Source organism: Dermacentor andersoni, chromosome 10, assembly GCF_023375885.2.
Source record: "Dermacentor andersoni chromosome 10, qqDerAnde1_hic_scaffold, whole genome shotgun sequence".
NCBI lineage: Eukaryota > Metazoa > Arthropoda > Arachnida > Ixodida > Ixodidae > Dermacentor > Dermacentor andersoni.
The window spans coordinates 99,389,401-99,407,614 of record NC_092823.1 but is presented as its reverse complement, the minus strand read 5'-3'; the positions used below and the strand labels follow the sequence as shown (position 1 = coordinate 99,407,614).

General features: G+C 47.6%; 1 protein-coding gene across 1 annotated transcript in view; it reads right to left on the bottom strand.

Moving 5' to 3' along the window:
* LOC126544470 (uncharacterized) overlaps positions 1–18,214 on the bottom strand; it is a 53,549-nt gene that overhangs the window by 24,513 nt on the left and 10,822 nt on the right. Inside the window, exons 5-12 of the mRNA XM_050191800.3 lie at positions 16,098–16,208; positions 13,702–13,902; positions 12,746–12,916; positions 11,795–11,869; positions 10,422–10,751; positions 8,073–8,147; positions 3,345–3,497; positions 2,621–2,851 (exon numbers count right to left, since the gene is read on the bottom strand). Coding sequence (XP_050047757.1) covers positions 2,621–2,851; positions 3,345–3,497; positions 8,073–8,147; positions 10,422–10,751; positions 11,795–11,869; positions 12,746–12,916; positions 13,702–13,902; positions 16,098–16,208 — 1,347 coding nt within the window. The remainder of the gene's footprint in view (positions 1–2,620; positions 2,852–3,344; positions 3,498–8,072; positions 8,148–10,421; positions 10,752–11,794; positions 11,870–12,745; positions 12,917–13,701; positions 13,903–16,097; positions 16,209–18,214) is intronic.

Sequence of the window (18,214 nt, the reverse complement as noted above, 5' to 3'; positions counted from 1 at the left end):
CCACGCACCGAGCAAAAGCGTTCCTGACTCCAAGATGATGTGCTTACCACTGCAGGTTAAGCTCCGTCACGAACACACCGACGCTTCAATTGCATAATCACGCAAAAGTGATCGTATCCCTGAAAGTTACCGTTTACAGTAAAGTCTCAATTATACGATCGCACCTGACACAAATCTTGCAAAGGTGCCGGCCCAAGTAAGCCCATTAGCTTACGACGTGCTAAATTTCAAATGTTGCAGACAGCATTTCTGCCGCGGAGAATGATACAAACAATCGAGCCACCTCGCGATCCCCAATGGAGTTGGCAAGGAGGCCCCAGCATTCTGGTAGCGCCAGGCATGTGCTAAGTGCACAGCTCACTGCTGCCAAAATGCGCATAAAACAAGCACACCATTGGTCCAGATTCGCGCCAGCCGATAGGAGCGCTACCTGCTTGCCACTGCAGTAACTAATTGTGATGATAGCTTTCCCTCTTCGCGTCTACTTTCGTTGCTTTTATTTTTGCATGTAGAAACACAGCACTGTGACTACCTGAATCTTCGATCTCTCGTGTTTACAGCGATACTAAGATGGCGGCACTGCATCAATGGAAAGCTGCGCTCATGCAATCAGCGGTGCGATAGCAGCTCTGGAAGCCCAATGTTCTTATTTGTAAGATGACATACCCAAAATTGCAATTGCAATTAGGATTGCAGGAAAAAAAAACTTAGATAGCCTGAAATTTTGAGTGAGTTGGCCATTCCATTGCCATGTACCCCTTTGATTGCTCAAGAGCTTGGAAAAAATTTTGGAGCACATATTTTGGGCAATACAAATTTTTGTGCCATCCCGAGAGATTCGTATCATCGAGATACTACTGTATACAGCTTCACGCCAGTTAAGCCATCACTTACTGACGCATGGGGCACACTTCGTGCTGTCGGCCGTGCGGTTCTGGTTGGCCTCAAGCAAGACTCGCCGAAGTAAGCCAACAGAATTTTGACAGTGAACTTTCATTCTTCAGCACATAGTCTGTGCTGCCTCCATTCCACAGCAACGAAACTCTCGCATAAGCAAATGTTTTCACTGGCCCCACCAATCTCGTTATTGTGGGATTCGAATGCAACTCCGAAAGCGATCCCCCGACAACGCCATCCTAGGGCTACTAAGTCCTATGCAGAATCAACTTATATAGTAAAATCAGAAGAGCGCAAAGAAAAAATGACATGGACAACACAGAACACGAGTGTTCAATAACTGATGCCTCTCAGGAAAAGGCAAAATGAAAAAGAGAAATCAGGGTTTGAGCATGCACAGAACGAACCTCACAGAGGCACCAAAACATGAAAAAATTTCTAGCAGTCCTTTATCAGACTTAAGGACCTTGTCAGCTCAAGGTTTGTAGAAACCTCACTTCTCCCTTTCACGAGATAACATGTGTCACTAACGCAACCACCACCCCTTTTCCTTGACAAAGCTTCCGAGCACTCACAAGCCACAGTATCCCCGTTTCCACCTATAATATTTTTATGGTGCGAAGCAGATTTCAGATTTCTTCATTTCGCCTTTTCCCGAGAGGCATCAGTTGTTAGCGAGAGCGCTTTGTGTTCCATCTTGTCCATGACCTCTTTTTTTTTTTTTTTGCACTCAATTTTACTAATACAGTCAAACCTCGATATATCGAACACGGATATATCGAATTATTGCGTATATCGAACAATTTCTATATCACATGGAAAATCGCATGCATTTTTAATTCTTTATTTCGAACGGGGCCGGATGTAAAATGGATATATCGAACTCCGCCGCCACAGACCAAGTGCGCTCTGTTGACAGGAGGCGAGCATTCCCGCAACACTCTCGAAGATAGCGGCGGCACGATCGGCGTTCCAGACTGCTGCGTACGACAGCTGCCCCCATCGGTTGCGCCGAGGGCGCCATTTGAACATAGCGGCATACACACACGGCGGCTTGGAGCCAGCGCGGCCGCCTCGATCACGCGCGCACGGCGAGGCTTGCCCCCGCCTTGCACGCATGATCGAGGCGGCCGTGGAGCCAGTTGGAGCGCTTTGTCCGTGCTGAGCCACACATCATGTGCATTGCAGACTTCGTTGGTGGTGACGACAGCACCGAAACAGTGGCGGAGTTAACAGACGTGGAGATCGCGGCAGAAGTGACTGCTGAGCGGCCAAACGAAGACGCTGCCGAGGCTGATCCAGCAAGCGCTGATGTTGCCCCGCTCCCGACTGCAACTGAGGCTGTAGCTGCTTTGGCCGTTGTACGCCGCTACTGCGGCGCAATAGAAGGCACTGGACTGTCTCTTGTGGACCGTTTGGACTATGTTGAGGACGCCGTGGTCAAGCACGCGGTTGCCAATATGAAGCAGGCTACGCTGCTTCAGTACTTTCAGCGAACTAAATAAATACTTTGTTTGAAGCTTCATGTAGGTATCTATTGCGCCACGATTGGTTCATTGATTGATTTGCGCTAGTTTCTGACGCGTTTTCTGCGTGATTTTATATATCGAATTCTGGCTATATCGAACTATTTTGCGATCACCGCGCTGTTCGATATATCGAGGTTCGACTGTAGTACCACCAACCGACCGGCTCAGCAGGAAGCCCTGTGTTTGGTAGTCACCTTTTTAACAACGGCCGCATGAGCATCTCGCTGGTCCGTGCTACAGCAATTGCGGGCCTCCAGGATGACGTAGAGGCTGCGCAGGTGGGGGATGGCGACGCTGTTTAGGCTCTCCCAGTGGTTGCACTTTTGGCCCAGCAGCTCGGCAAGCTGGGCAAACATCTGCTGCTGACCCTGGGTCTCGGCCTGCTCCACCAATGGTTCTAGCACTGCTATCTCCGCTTCCACGGCCTGCACGAGGACGGGCAAGAAAAGCAAGGCGTTTATGTGGGACAGAAAGGCATATAGTCATCGTCATCGTTCAGACAGTAGCAAAACTATGAGTCTGGAATTTATTGCTTCATTGGGCGAACTTGCGTCGCGATAAACAAAGCACAGTGCCGCTCAAGGCACAAAGATGCCGACAAGAACAATCAGTCGTCAAAATCGGACCTACAGGTCATTACCGTTGGCTATTTATAAGTTTCTAATCGTATATTCCAGTGTTGTTGCTGGTACACGCACGTGTTCCAGAACGTACAAGACCATTTGTGTCGTGCATGCAGTCCGATTACAGAATCTGCGACACCGTTCGGGAAGGTTTCGACATGTGTAGGCGCATCTCACAGACCAATAACTTGGCAACAGCGATTACCGAATGACAAACGGTCACCGAAAGTAAAAAAAAATCTACGCTTGTCAATGTTTGCCCAGAGCATCCCTCAAAAGACAACTGCACGCCCACCTCCAAGCAGCCAGCTGCGGAGGCCTCTGCAAGGAGGTCCTCGCCAAACTCGAAGTTGCGGCGACGCTCATTGTGGAGGGCCTCGAGCTTTTCCTTGGCATCACGGCGTACGGCTGCTTGCGACTGCAGGAAATTGTGAAGTCTCTCGGACTCCTGGATATGAAAGAACACAAGAAAGGAAAGGCAACTGTGAGCAATGCTGCAGAGGGGGCAAATCTCTATAGTAAAGAACCAAGTGCCAGTGTCGTGCGACAATGTCCAAGCAGAGTCGCACACTCACGTGACTGAACGCTTTTTTTTCTCAATACAACCATTCCGCTAACTTCAATTTTAGATCCACCTGCCGTCCTAGTGCGATCGCCAAACTTTGTCAGGACAAAGAAATGCGCAGCTTGCTGCTGTCAAAATGCATGCTAACCACACAACAGCGATTCAAATTTGTCAGCTAATAAGAGCACTTCCTGTGTCCACATGGCAGCAATAACAAATTGCCACGCTAGCTTTTATTTTTGTTCCATTTTGCTTTATGCCTGCATGGCGAAATACGACGCTATGGCTATTCGAAGGTTGGATCTCTCCTCTTGACGACTGTGCCGAAATGGCGGCGCTGCATCAACAGAAAGTCGCGCTAGTCGCAAACTCCGCGGTGCGATGGCACTTCCTGCCGCCCAATTTCCAACCTAGTTTTTGTTGACAGCACACTGGAAAAGTTCAATTTTCTCAACTTCTACATCACCTTTCTTTCTAATATTTCCCCATGTGATAAAGGAACAACCGAGGACTGTCGAAAAAGATCCACGATGTTAAATGGTCAACCGAAGCAGTGGCGGGAAACCTTGCGAGGAAGAAACCTAGGTGCAGAGACCATTTCACAAGTCTCGAGACTCACGTGGTGAACAATTAATCATCGTGTGGAGCCAACAGACAAGCAAGCCAGGAAACGCATAGGAAAAATTACCCGTTCTTTTTGAATGAAGGGTGGAATAATAAATGAAAATGAACAAAAAGGTAACCTGAAGCTATCTGGAGCCGAACCGACACCTTTCGCATTATTTATGCGATGCTCTACCACTGAACTGCTAAACCCCCTTCAACTTTCTTGAGTATTTGTGTATATATATATAGCACTAATATATCTAGCCCTAGGAATCGTAGCCATTGCCACTCAGGACAAATATTTTTACATCTTAATTTTAAAAAAAATGAATTTTTCACCTATACTTTTCCTTGCTTCACTATCTATTGGCTTCATGTGGTTCTATAGGAAGAAAAATACACAGATCCAACGCAAATCTGGACTAAATTATGTGAAGCTTGTTTCAGTAAGCGAGGTAGCTGCAGTACTGGATGATACAAGCACAGCCTTGTCACCTTTGCCGCGTCACAAGGTGCAAGGCGATGCATGATGCCGGCTGACGGGAGATTGCGTACGACGCATATCTAAATACAGCGGAATCTCGCTAAACCGTACCCGCTGAAGCCGTAGCAGTACATCGTGCACCTGTCGGTTAATACGTACTGTTCACTTCTCGTTGCGTGCCCATCACACTTCTCAGTCGCAGTCTCTAGCTCCTACGGCCAACCGATTCTGCACGGAGAGCTAGTATGCGTTGCATGCGTACATGCGCACACCGTAGCTGTTGCAAAGCCGTAGCCTCTGAACTGCGCCGCGCACTCTCTCGGATTAGTAATCTTGGAGGCCATGGTGGGGCACCCTATAGCCTTTGAGCTGTGCCACGCACTCTCTTAAACTAGTAATCTTGGAGGCCATGGCGGAGTGCCCTCGCAAGATCCCGCTGCCGGCAAGAGTGCTCTTGCAGAACGGTCGAGCAAGAGCTGCGTTGAGAACCACGGAAATAATGCACACATGTGTGCAGTCATATTGTTCGGCGGCCATGTTGCACGTGTGCAGAACTTCGCCACAGCGATATACAGATGCAGCAAGATTGTGAAAGGGCCAAACAATGTCGAACAGGCGAGTGAAAGCATCGCGAGCTGCGAGACGCTGCTCGCAGAATTTTTTTGCAGCAACAAGGTGCCAGCGACAGTGCCGTTTTCCACATTTTGCAACGTCGCCAACGATGTCGAAACTTGCAAAGATTTGTCCGACGGCGACACTGTCAACTCTGTCAGTGTCAAGTTACCCAGCCCAAGCGACGGCGAGGATGACAACAATGCCGAGCCGGAAGATGTGCCATGTCTGACAGTTGTGGAAACGGCGCGAGCACTCGATGCGATGCGGCTGTTCTCTGGAACGAGGAGGTTAATCAAAACATTATCCTTCCAGCTGGATGGCTTCGAGACTGCGCGTGTTGCTGTGAGGCTGCCGAAACGGCAAAACGAAAGCAACTAATTTTTTGTGGCCTCTTTTCAGGAAATAAAAAGGTTTCTTGGCTTTCTTGCAAAACACGTTTCATCTCCCCAGGCAGGTAAGTAAATGTCTCTTACTTTCGGGCAAAGTCGTAGTGCCGCTGTTCCACTTCCGATTTAAGGCTTCATACACCTCAAGTCAATGTGGCACATTCATCCTGGGGGATTGGCAGAGGACACACCCAGTGGCACACAGATCTAGTGACCAAAGTTCTCTACTAGGTTTGACCGCAGCCAGTAACAAGTTCTCTATTTATGCACATACCACGTGGCGGCGAATACCAAGCCCCGAGAAAGAAGCGAAGCTTCGCTTTAGAGAAAGCTTCCCAGTTTCTCCAATTTTTTCTGCTCATCACCCAAGGCATGGTACAGGAGCTTGCTCCTCACCGGAGCATCGCTGCCACAGCTGGATATCGAACCCTGGACCTTGTGCATGGCAGCAGAATGCCCTAGCCACTGGAAGTGTGCATAAGGTTGCATGTGCTCCCATTGGCACTTAGGTTCCCTAGCACCCTCCCCCAGACATTGTCATTGTGGTTTGGCCACCCACCAGCCCAACGTTACCAAGCTCCAAATTAACTTATATTCTAGGCTTTTACACACAAAAACCACTATACAGTGCAGTCCACTTATAACGATACCACATATAACGATATATCGGTTATAACGATGGGTCGACATGAGAGTGTCATATTATGCATTAGGTCTATGGGGAAAAAAACCATTTATAACGATAGGTTATTCACCGCATATCGGATATAACGATCAAAATTTTGCAGTCTGGACGGCGTTTTCCGTGCCAAATAATCGTAACGTTTGCGTTGCTTAGTTGCCTGAAACGAACGATGTCGAGACGAGGCGATGTTTACCTCCGTAAGTTCGTATCTGCCGCCATTACCGCGCAGCGCGTCTCGCCCCGCCCGCGCACGAGTAGGCGCAGCCAACGTTGGCGCAGCGCGCCACAAGATGGCACTAGCTGCTTCATGCGCGTACATGCGCGTCGGCCACAGTCGCTCCGGAAGAGAGAGAAGGAAAAAAAGAAGCGACAAGCAAAGCGGCGCGGTGGCGCCCGTCCCGCGTCTCTCTCGCGATAGCAGGCTGACGCCACCGAAGCAGCGTGCAACCAACGGTTCAACCCAGTTCGAAGATGGCGCCGACAAAGAGCAAAGCTGTGTCGCTTGACACGAAGATGGATATTTTGCAGGACTCTCGATGCGGCTTCAAGGTGAGCACCCTCGTGAAGAAGTATGAGCTCGTCCAGTTAACGATATCAACCATCTTGAAAACCGGGAGCACCGCGATTGTGAAGGCAGGAGCTATCAGCGGCCATTCCGATCAGCGGAAAAGGGGTTAGAGACCCTTTGTACGCCGATGTTGAAGAGGCGCTTTACCAGTGGTTCATCACCAATGGCTTAAAGAAGGCGGGCTTTGTGCGTAAGGACGAACTTCCCCAACCCGCTGAGACCGACCCGGTGGAAGTCGCTGACATAACCGAGCTCTGGGAGCTCGTTCCTTGGTGACACAGGTGGTGTGTCGAAGGAGGAGTTTTACTCGTTCTGCGATGAGGTCACCGACGAGGCGATCGCCGAAGATGTGCTGTCTCGACAGACGCAAAGTTGTGCGACGGTGGCGACGGCATCAGCGACAGTGACAACGAGATCGACAGTGGCTCCTTGACCCCGACCACGATCGACTCCTTCATTGATTTTATGCATGCTAAAGGATTGCCGCCAGTGTTCGCGCAGCAGCTGGAATCCATGCACACCGCGGTTGTGAAGCTGAAGATGCCGCAAAAGCAAGTGCAGATTTCGGACTATTTCGGCGCGCCTAATCCTTGACACGGTCATTGGCGCTAGAAATAAAGTTTGTTTTTCACGGCCAACTGTATGCATCATCTATTCTTTAGAGCAAGTAGCGAATTCGAGTTCAGAGCTGCAAAGGTAAAGAGCGCAAACGCGTTTAATTTTTTTTTTTTTTGGTAACTGCAGTCCAGATATAGCGATCATCGGTTATAACGATCATATTTTTCGTCTTTCTCAATATCGTTATAAGTGGACTGCACTGTATATACAGCTATGAGGTATGCAATAGTAGAGGGCTCTGGCTTTAATTTTGACCACCTGGGTTTTTTAAATGCGAGTACTGCAAGAGCATTTTTGCATTTTGGTCCCATCGAAATGCAGCTGCCGTATTCGGGATCCAACCAGCAACCTTGAGCTGAGCAGCACGACACCACAGCCACCGGGCTAATACGCGGCGGGGGCTACCAAATTCCATTCCCCCACCTATGGTCAAGGTTTTCTAGCTCACTAGCACTTCCAGCAGAAGCACCTAACATCACTTCACGCACACACTCACCTTCATGGTGTCTTCGCTGCAGCCCTGCAGAAGCTTGACAGTTTTAGTGACCTGCTGCTTCCAATTCTCTTTGACCTGGGAGAAAAGAAGAAAAAGACCAGTAGCAATGTCAATTTCACTTTCAGAATTGAAGTCCCATATGCCCTCAAAAATCCTACGCCACAAAACCCTGTTATGCGCAAATCCACAATGTGGAGGATCGTTCACGAAAGGGGAAAAATGTCATCCACCCTAATGTGGCACGAAGCTACAAAGGAAACCCACATGGGTCTCGCAGAAAGAAAGCTTTGCTGTGAAGAGATCTCTGCCAATCTAGTACAAAAATTTGATCCTAGGTTAGGGCCCCAGACCAAGATAAACAGGTAAAAAATACAAGATATCCTCTACCTTACGGATTTCCACAGAAGTTATTTTCCATGTTCACTGTCCCCGTGCTTAGAGTTGTTAAGTCGTTCTTGTTCTGAGATATGCTAGCCTCCTGGTTTTATCAGGTGGTAGAGCTACTACGCTAGAAAGGCAGTCCCAGATTGGATTCCAGAAGAGGTCAACATTTTTTTTTCCCCTGCAAAGCTTTTTCAGAAACTCATTTTTTTGTGCGTGTGTGTTCTGCTGCTACCCAGGTTGGATGACAATTCTTTTACATTTCAAGAATCTTATTAACTCGAACCTTTCACACTTCAGTTCAAAAAACATTTCAGAAGCAATATGGGTTTCTCATTCACAACGCCGTGGTCAAGAGGTGGCCGTAATCCACGCATGATGTAACAATCGGGAATAAACTTGGGGCATGGTGCCATTCATCCAGCTAATGATGCAGCAAAATCTCAATATAATGAATTTCAGGGGACCGCAGTAAATTGCTCAATATTCAGAAAGATCAGTACAGTAAAAGCCACAAAACTAACCATCCACCCCATCAACCCATCAGTTCATAAGTTGTCACAATATTAGCTATCCACAATAACATCGCTGCTGGCTCTCGCCACCAGCTGTTGCTATTTTCCATACATTCCACCGCCATACACCATCGAAGCACCATATAAGAGTGATGCGCGCAAAACGGACACTGACGCCGAGAAAACTACTGACAAAAAGGTAGCTCCATGTCGCCTCCTAAGAGCAATGTTCTTTACTTTGTTTATTTTTCACATTCCTTGCTGTGGACACCGCAACTGTCTCACTCGAGGCAGGCACCTTGACTACGTCAAAGCACAAGCACACGTAAACGACACTGTCTGGAAAGTGCGAAGTGCAACAGTGTGGCATTCCCGCGAGTACAGAGGTTACATTTCACCGCGCACGTAGCTGGTATGGCTGCAGAAAGTAGCGCGAAAGAGGCGTGCGCAGAAAGAAGGGTGAAAGAAGGGAGAGACGCGCCTCCGTCGTCGCTAGGCAACAGTTTTCTGGGAAGAGCATGCACTCGCAAAACCTGATGCGTCATCACCTACTATCGCACACATTCCTTTCTTTTGGGAGGGGGGGGGGGGTTGTCTCAGGTTTTCCGCACCCATGAGCCGCAACGTCCGCTCTCTACGCCTTGTCTGCTAGCCTACTGTCTTGGCTGCCATGAAGGGTACACGGAAATGCAAGAATCCCCAAATTTCGGAATATTAGCTCGTAGTACTGAGGCGTTAACATCACAGAGCAACTGAACAACGATCGATATTCTGAAAAGTTTAGTATTCTGAAGTTTGTAGTACTGAAATATTTTTAGATTGAAACTATAAGAAGTCAGCAGGGGATTTCCGAAAAGTTTGTTAATGTGGTTTTTGTAGTATCGAGGTTTCACTGTATCAGGTGTTGGTGCCTTTCTTAGAAAATTTAACCTCTTTGCATTAGTGATCGCCAAAGAAATAAACGTGACATTGTCCCACTGAATGACATGTTTGCAATTGGCTGCATGCCCTGCAAGTGCATTGGACAGGTGATTGTTTTGTGTTAGTTTTTTTTTTCTACATCACATTTGTGCTCTCCTAGTTATCTTGAGAATTTATCAGTGTCAACGTTGTAGCTGTAGTTAGTCTGTGCAGAAAATTTGAATAACATGCAAGAAATTTTCGCCTTCTAAGCGATGGACTTGCGTATGGACTTGCATCCAAAAAACCTTCTCAGTGCCACCCCCCCCCCCCCCTATATGTTCTCATACAAAATCGATACTCTATCAAAAAGAAACTCGGGGCAATGGCCTTTTTCTCGATAGAGGCCAGGAAAATGCCAGCTGCGCCGCCAGATTCTCACCTTCTGCTCGATACAGGGAAGTAAAAAAACATTTACGTCGACAAACGATGCAGTCTGCACGAACCTCTCATCGTTACCATTCCGGCTGCACTGCCGCAGGGTTCTACTCACCTGGCTGGTGCGGATGACTGCCTCGTTTTCCCAGATCTGGCCGATGATCTTTGCACGCACTCTGTATATTTTCTGCACCGCATCAACGTAGTACTTCATCGTGCTGTCACTGGGCCGGCCAATCTCCGCACTGGGCGACAGGACGGGAGTCGTGGATAGGACATCCTTGTACGTCTCTGGGCAACCGCCACCGCCGGTCTCCCGAGCTTGCAGCAGGGCGTCTCGGCTGGCCGTAACCGCAGCCAGACCGTCCTTCAGCTGTTGCACCTCGGCCTCGAGCGCAGTCTTTTCGGTTTCCACCTTGTCGAGCTTACGCTGAAGGCCCTCCACCTGCGAAATTTAAGGATCGAGTGCCGGCTGTTTCGTCTAATCTCCTCACATTCATCCCCTCTTAACAGCGCCAACCTATTCAATCGGGCCTTATCGGGGGGGGTTTGTGTTCCTTTCCGTATCATTCTGCGGCCCTCCAAGTTTCGCCGAGCAAGACTCAGTATTTGCTCGATTCTGACAGGTACATTTTCCTTAAGAAAACGCGTCTGGAAACTGCCTCCATACCGTGAAACCTTGTTGCTACGAACAACACAATATGAACTTTTCAGATTAATGAACCTCTCAAAAATACCACACTGACTGCTCATATAGTTTCAATGCAATAATATTTCAGTACTTCGAGCTTCAGAATAACAAACTTTTCAGAATAAAAATATTCAATTTTTGTGTCACGTTAACAATGCCTCAATACTACGAATTCATATTCCAATGAACAGGGATTGCTAGATTTCATTGCATCCTTAACGGAAACTGGAGTGCTAGCAGACACGGCGCAGAAGGCGGACCACCTCACAACTTGCTCTCCGAGAGGCACAGTGCATGGGTTCGGAAAACCCGATACTTTGTGGGAGGATAAAAATACGGGCAATGCCCGCAATGCTTTGCCTACGGAACTTCACCACGGCGCGACTACTTTCGATTTCGGTGCCTATGACAAGCCAACTCTGAGGATATCCCTCTGCTTACGGTTGAGTTCACGGTGTCTCTTGCCTTTTGCTGTACTACAGTGTAGTAGGTGGCTATGCGAGGCTGTTCTTTCAACATATTTAGCGCCATTTTATAACACCTTGAAAACTTTTTGGTAGGCAAAACTGTGCATACAATCAAACACAACACACGGAACCAGAGGATGATGAGACACACAGAAGCACTGCTAACTGAATCCTTAACCAACAGGACTAAAAATCGACTCTTCCAAAACTTTGTAAAGCTTGGCACAAAATTAGAACAAGCAGAGGCAGAATTCACAAACTGCATTAAAATTTCAGGCAGAGTTGGCAGGTACGTGCTTATATCAGGGTTCAAGTGTAAGAGATGCTCACCTTCTGCTTGTACTCGTCAATCAGTGCAGTGTACATGGTCATGTGCACGTTCACATTGAGCACATTCTTTTTGGCCTGCAAGAAAGAAAAAAAAGAACGGAACAAGGACCATTAGGAAAGCATCGAGAGACAACCACAATGGCGGCTTCTCGACAGCACAGCTGCACGGCCCTGTACAGCAGTCATTAACTCAGGAAAATGGTCTTGATTTCTATGTGTTTCCTCTCGCACATTATAGAGCAGACCTTTGTTGGTACAATTTTCCAGCACCAATGTTCACAATCGAGAATGCAACAAAATGACCAAATAGAGCCATGCTTTACCGGTTCATATGTTCCTGGAAAACAGTCTTTTGGCACCAACGTTCAGTATGTCGCCAAACTGCAGCATGATATGCTTTCTGGCCGCTAGATCTTGTGCAAACATGAAAAATGTGATGCACGCATGATCAAGGAAAGTAGCCACTTGCCAAGAGCAGCTACCCCTCAATACTCGCCCGCCCATCTCCCGTCAAAATGAGAGCGCACACTTCATTTCCTATTCCGGTACTAGCAAACCTCCTCCCGAGATGTCACACATTGCATTCATAGCATTGCCGCCAGCCCTATTGCGGTTAGCTTCCTCACCTATCTGTCACAGGCTGTCCACAGCTTGTGGGGTGTAGTGCCAGTGGAAGCGTACTACATGCTTTCAATAGGCTATACTAATAATAGCAATCATAGCAACATTCACAGAAGCATATGCTATCCACAGGAATCGCCATATATTTTCTTTCCACAATGTATCTTGGGGAAATCAGTGCGACCAAGGTTGTGAAGAGCCACAGCGTCTTAAAGCAACGTGCGAAATATTCGAGCGACACGTCTGGGACGCTCGGCAGGGACTGACCCATGTGTCGTCAGTCTAGTATATTTAGCTGCAACAGGACTACCAAGTGCAAAGTTTGCCAACCTGCAGCTCGATCTTCATGGCCCTCTCAGCGTACTTGAGGGTGTTGTGCGTGTCCGTGTAGCTGGCCCTGGACGGAGCCACCGCCGCAATCATGAGGGTGCGGCACGTACCACCCAGCGAGTCCTTGAGGATGTGGGTCAGCTTGGAGCCCCGGTACGGGACTCGATGTGGCTGGAAGAGGTGGGAGGGAGGAAGGAAGGGAGGTCGATTACCCTCTGCCATCCTTCATTTCCTTGGCAGTTGATTCTGTTGCTACAACGTAACACCACTTACCTGCCTTATGCATCACATGCTCTGGCTAACTTCCTTACTCAATTTCAACTAGCAACATCGTTGCACACATTAGTACTTTAATCAGTAGGACTGCTTTCTGGGGGCAAGCGAATATATGAAACTTGCGAGTAACGGAACGAACATCACCCAATTCAATTCGGTCTTCGAATTAAATAATCACTAACTGCGAATACGAATACTCTTCGAGTAATCTTGATTGTGAACTGTTTACGATCAAGCAGCATGAAATTGGAGCAAAGGTGCGATGAACTTCAAGTTACGTAACAAAGCATGCTACATGCTCGAGTTAAACCACCGATATGCGGCTTCACAAATGAGTCTCGAGTGTGCAAATAAGCTGATGATTTGCTCCTAATGCTCCATAACTACACCGACTGCCGGCAGCGGCGACATAAGAGGTCACAAGAGGGTCAAGCATCCCCACAATATTAGCGATGAAAATAGCAGTCCAGAGACAGTCCCCTTGAATGCAATGAATTGATAATAGCTATATTAATAGCTATAAAGAGGCCTCTGCTAATCACAGCTATCATTACCTCAACACAAACACTGGTCGAGGAATCACAATACACTGAAGCTGGCTGTGCCATGTATGCACTTCAAGCCTCTCACTTCTACCCCAAATGCAAGGCACGAGAGAAATTGAACGTAGAAAGACTCACCCCGCTTTTTGAGAGGGCGTCGATGCAGTTGCCGAGGGCCAGCAGCGACAGGTTGATTTTCGAACCCTCGCGTATCCGCTCCTTCACGTTCCTATTAATCGCAGCAGCACGCTCCGAGCCAGCAAGGTCAATGAAGCTCATTTTTGAGACTCGGATTCCCTTGCTCGTGCTCGTAACGTTCTCTGTCTGAGTGACGTACACCTGAAAGCAGGCAAACAGGATTAACTCTGAATTTGAAAGCAAGCAGTTCCAAAGAAACTTTCACACAGTCAAACTTTGTCAAAGCGAACACAGATATGCCAAATTTATGGTTATACAGTAGAAACCGCTCCAATATGTTTTTGACAGAACCAAGTAAAAATTTAGCACTTGGGAAACGAGTTAAATGAGCATACTATTAAAATTGCATGAACGTGCTGTTAAATATATAAAACACACTATGCATGGTTGAGCCTCTGAAGAATTTGCAGTCGCCGACCGATAACTCGAACTTGACAGGGACCACCTTAAAGTCAGAAATATCGGATCTGGCTGAGGATGAAAGACTTATTTCACAAGTGGCCTAAAAAGGTGTCACTGTCAGGTTATCATTTTCGGGGATACGTTCACTTCACTTTCACAAGATTTCATGAGACTAGCACCAGACGCATTGGAGTCTATTAACCACAACCACATATACGATGATTGTCAATGCAAGTGGATAGCCCGAACAAACGACAGTATCCCCTCCTTCCTCCGGTCCCCCCACCGCAATCAATATTCCCCACAACTCGGTTGCCGTAAGGCATGCGCCCTTTCTCTCCTTCCTGCGACAACCGCGTGAGATAAATGACAGTGCCACCCACTCCCCGTAACCCAGTTGGGCAAGAGCTCGAGCGACGCCCCCTCCCCTCTCCCTTCCCGCATCCCTCTTAGAAACAAGGCTGCCCGGGAACACGCGCACTTTCCCTCAGCGGGTTTCCTCGGTTACCCTTCACCAAGTCCGACCAGCATCGTACCTACCATGAAAATGGCCATAAGAGCGAGAGAAAGCTAGTCGCTTTAAAACACGGCACCGAACAGCGGAAAGCTTGGTGGCGAACGTCAATGCAGCTAGGCCTAGCGTTGTCGCAGCGGCCGTGGTGGCGGCACCGGAGGATCAGAGTGCAAAAGCGTCGATGCAAGACTGTGGGATAATCAAAATGGCGGTAGTGGCGACTTCGACTGATGCTTCAGACCTGCGGTTACGGCAACAAGTCGGGAAAAATCAGGCGGCAAAGGGTTTCAACAACTGAAATTTCAGACTTCCCTATACAATAGCTCTATGGGGCGCATGGCAGTGCCGCGAAGGAATCCAAATAATTGGGCTTGCCCGAAAGATCAGTAGTTCAGTATTGGGCATAAGTTTACGTACCGAATTTCGGTTATGTTGGACTATTTAGCGATGTTCACTATTAACAAAGTTTCACTAGCACTGCTCAAAAAGAAAATACCTTTTTCGGCTGGATAGCTTGCTACATTCTTGTAATGCACCGCTAGGACACACCCGAGCGTGTGCAGCATCGTATTTTCTTGCCCAAAATTAGTAAGCATTAAATTCTTGCGACAAATTTTCTGATATTCGATTCAATATTTGGCTTTTTTTCGTTCTTCATTCGATTCAAGATCTTACTCAATACTCGCACGCCCCTCCTTAAGACCTATGTCGCACAGGCATTGCTTGAATGTGGGATTTTGGCGAGAAATTGCAAAATGAAAGCTTGGCTTTTTTCTCGGCATCTCATTCAAAAAAAAGAGTGCATAAATGCACGCTGAAATAAATTGCCGAGACACTTAACAACACATCCTCGCTAAACTAAATGCATTCTTTCTTCTATACCCTTTAGAGAGTAAAAATTACAAGCGCGAGTTTTTTCTTGGAGGGGGGGGATTTAAAAGCTGCATTTAAGTATGGAGGTGGTGAAAGAGATAATACAATCGGAAACAAGTATATTTTTAAAACAGCTTTGGCTACCCAATCATACACAGCATTTTCTTGCTCCTCAATACAGTAAAACGAAACGAACATGAACAAAATAATGTGGAGAGGAGAGAAGTGTTCATTTTCTTATACAAGTTGCTACTTGCAAATGCCTTCAAAGGGACAGCTTGCAAGATGAACGCACCACAGGTCCAAGTTGGCCTACGACATTCAATGAGCTGGTGTCCACCTGTACATCAACCCTTTACCAAGGCAGGCAGGCTCCAATAGCGAGAGCAGCCCCACGGAACCACAAAAGATTGTAAAAAAGAAAGATTGAATATCCGTGTTGTTGAAGCAAGTGCTTAGATATGAAACAGAATAACTGAACTGACATTGCAAGTTTCACATAATCGCGCACTTTTAGTCGACGTCCAATCGAGTCTTGACCCCTTACCTGGAAAATGGCGTGCGATCGGGATGACACTGCGTTGGCGTCGGTGGCGTGCTGTGTCCGGTTCTTGCTTCCTTTTAGGAGCAGCTCAAAAAGCGCATCAGCCTCCTTCACCTGTATGTACAACGTTGCAGCAAACACTCTTAATACGAGGGCAAATCGAAAAGTCTCTGCCCCATTTTTTTTTAGCCAAATTATGACTAAATACCAAGTCAACATATCTACAACCAGTGGTGGACTTTTCTTGGACCAGCCCAACCTTATCTGCCGGTAGCTGTGCAGCATGGCGCTGCTGTCAGTTGTCGAAGATGGTGGTTGTGCTTCACACGTCCATAGCGTACGAGCAACGAAGTGCTATTTATTTTCTATGGAGCAAGCTACAAACACCCATCGAAATCCAGAGGGAAATGCAGCCCACGTATGGGGAATCGTCTCACTTTGAGAAGTGCGAGGTGGTGGACAGTGATTCACGCGCAACGATGAAGCCAAGACAGCCGTCCGACAGTGGTTCCACAGTCAGCCGGACGAGTTCTACCGCAGGGACCTCAAGTTTAGTGCTGTGATGGGACAAACGTCTGAACCGGAGTGGCGACTATGTGGAAAAATAGCGTGAGGTACGTAGAATAGCAAGTGTATTTGTATTTACCTGTATGTACCTTACTTTCACTAATAAATATGGGCAACTACTTTCCGATTCGCCCTCGTACGAAGTTTCTACACCTGTTCTACTACTACAGCTGAATATCGATCATTTGAACTCAAAGGAGCCCCAAATTTCCTTTTTTTAATGTAACGAACTTCGAATGCAAGAGAGCTCACTGAATGGAGGACTTACGTGCACAGCTCTGCAAGGCAGTACATATGCACCGAGCTAGCACGAAGGGAGAGTTTTGGAAGGGTGGCTTCGCGGCAGTGTGACACGTGCTGCCGTGAAGCCGCACCTCAAGGCAAAATTTGCATATAACACGCACTCCGACATCCATGTTAGATTTTTTTCATTTTTGGTGCAGGCTATTCAAATTAAAATACAGTATACTGGCAATGGGAAAAGTAGCCGGAGCACGGCCCCGCAAGTTGGTGCACTGCCGAAAGCATGGTCAGCAGGTACGTTCTAACTAACCATTGCGAACACGTGCGTTTTTGAATTATCGGCCGTTTTCACACATTGAAAATACACACAATTTTGACAGGACCCCAGAGTCTGTTCAAATAAACTAAGTTCAAACTAAACAGGTTTGAATTACCGAGAGTCCATTTTACCAATTCCTAGTAACGGTGCTAACTACTAGCACAACTGTATTACACAACTGTGACTAACTGCTAACACTACTGTACTACACTACAAACACTGTACAATCGAACCAACCTTTAATGAACATCACAGTCACACAGAATGCATTCACTGAAGCCGATCGTAATAAGCAGACAGGTAAAAATAAGCCAACGAAACAGCAAAATCACACCGATCTCCAGAGTAATCGGTAAGCTTGCTTTGCTCCTTCAAAGCCGGCCGAGCAATCATGGTTTCCAGATTGATCAATGCAGATGAGTGCTCGTCACCGACAGCTTTAACTGCCGCCAAGCAATTTCAGCAACACCGTGCACTCGACTGCAGTTGATGCGCTTGCGGGTAGTGGTACCGGTTTTGTAGTCTCCTCCCTTTCACCCGATTCATTGCCGACAAAGCCTCGCGCCACACACGCGGTGCCTTCAATGGTGCATAGCTCCGCGACGTCGACCTTATCAACCACATTGACGAAGTCATCCCACCAGACGTCGACAGCACTCAACTGCGCTTCAATGATGCGTGGACGTAAATCTCGGGGGTGTGTTGCTATTGCTTTCTAGCTTTTGTAGATTTCTGCCCACACCAAGATCCACCCTTGCGAAATGTTTCTGATGCAATGCGCGGTAACCTTCCTCCAGAGAGCACGCTAAACAGTGGGCAAGCAAGGACAGTGGCACCTTCTCGGGAGACCAAGAGGTACGCCTGCATTCGCTCTAAAGGAGCATGGAGCTGCGACATGTTCATGTTATTTTAGACGCACTGCCATAGACTGCATGAAAATGATAACCGTCATCACCGATGCTATCGAGAAGTCGCTATATTCTGCATTTAA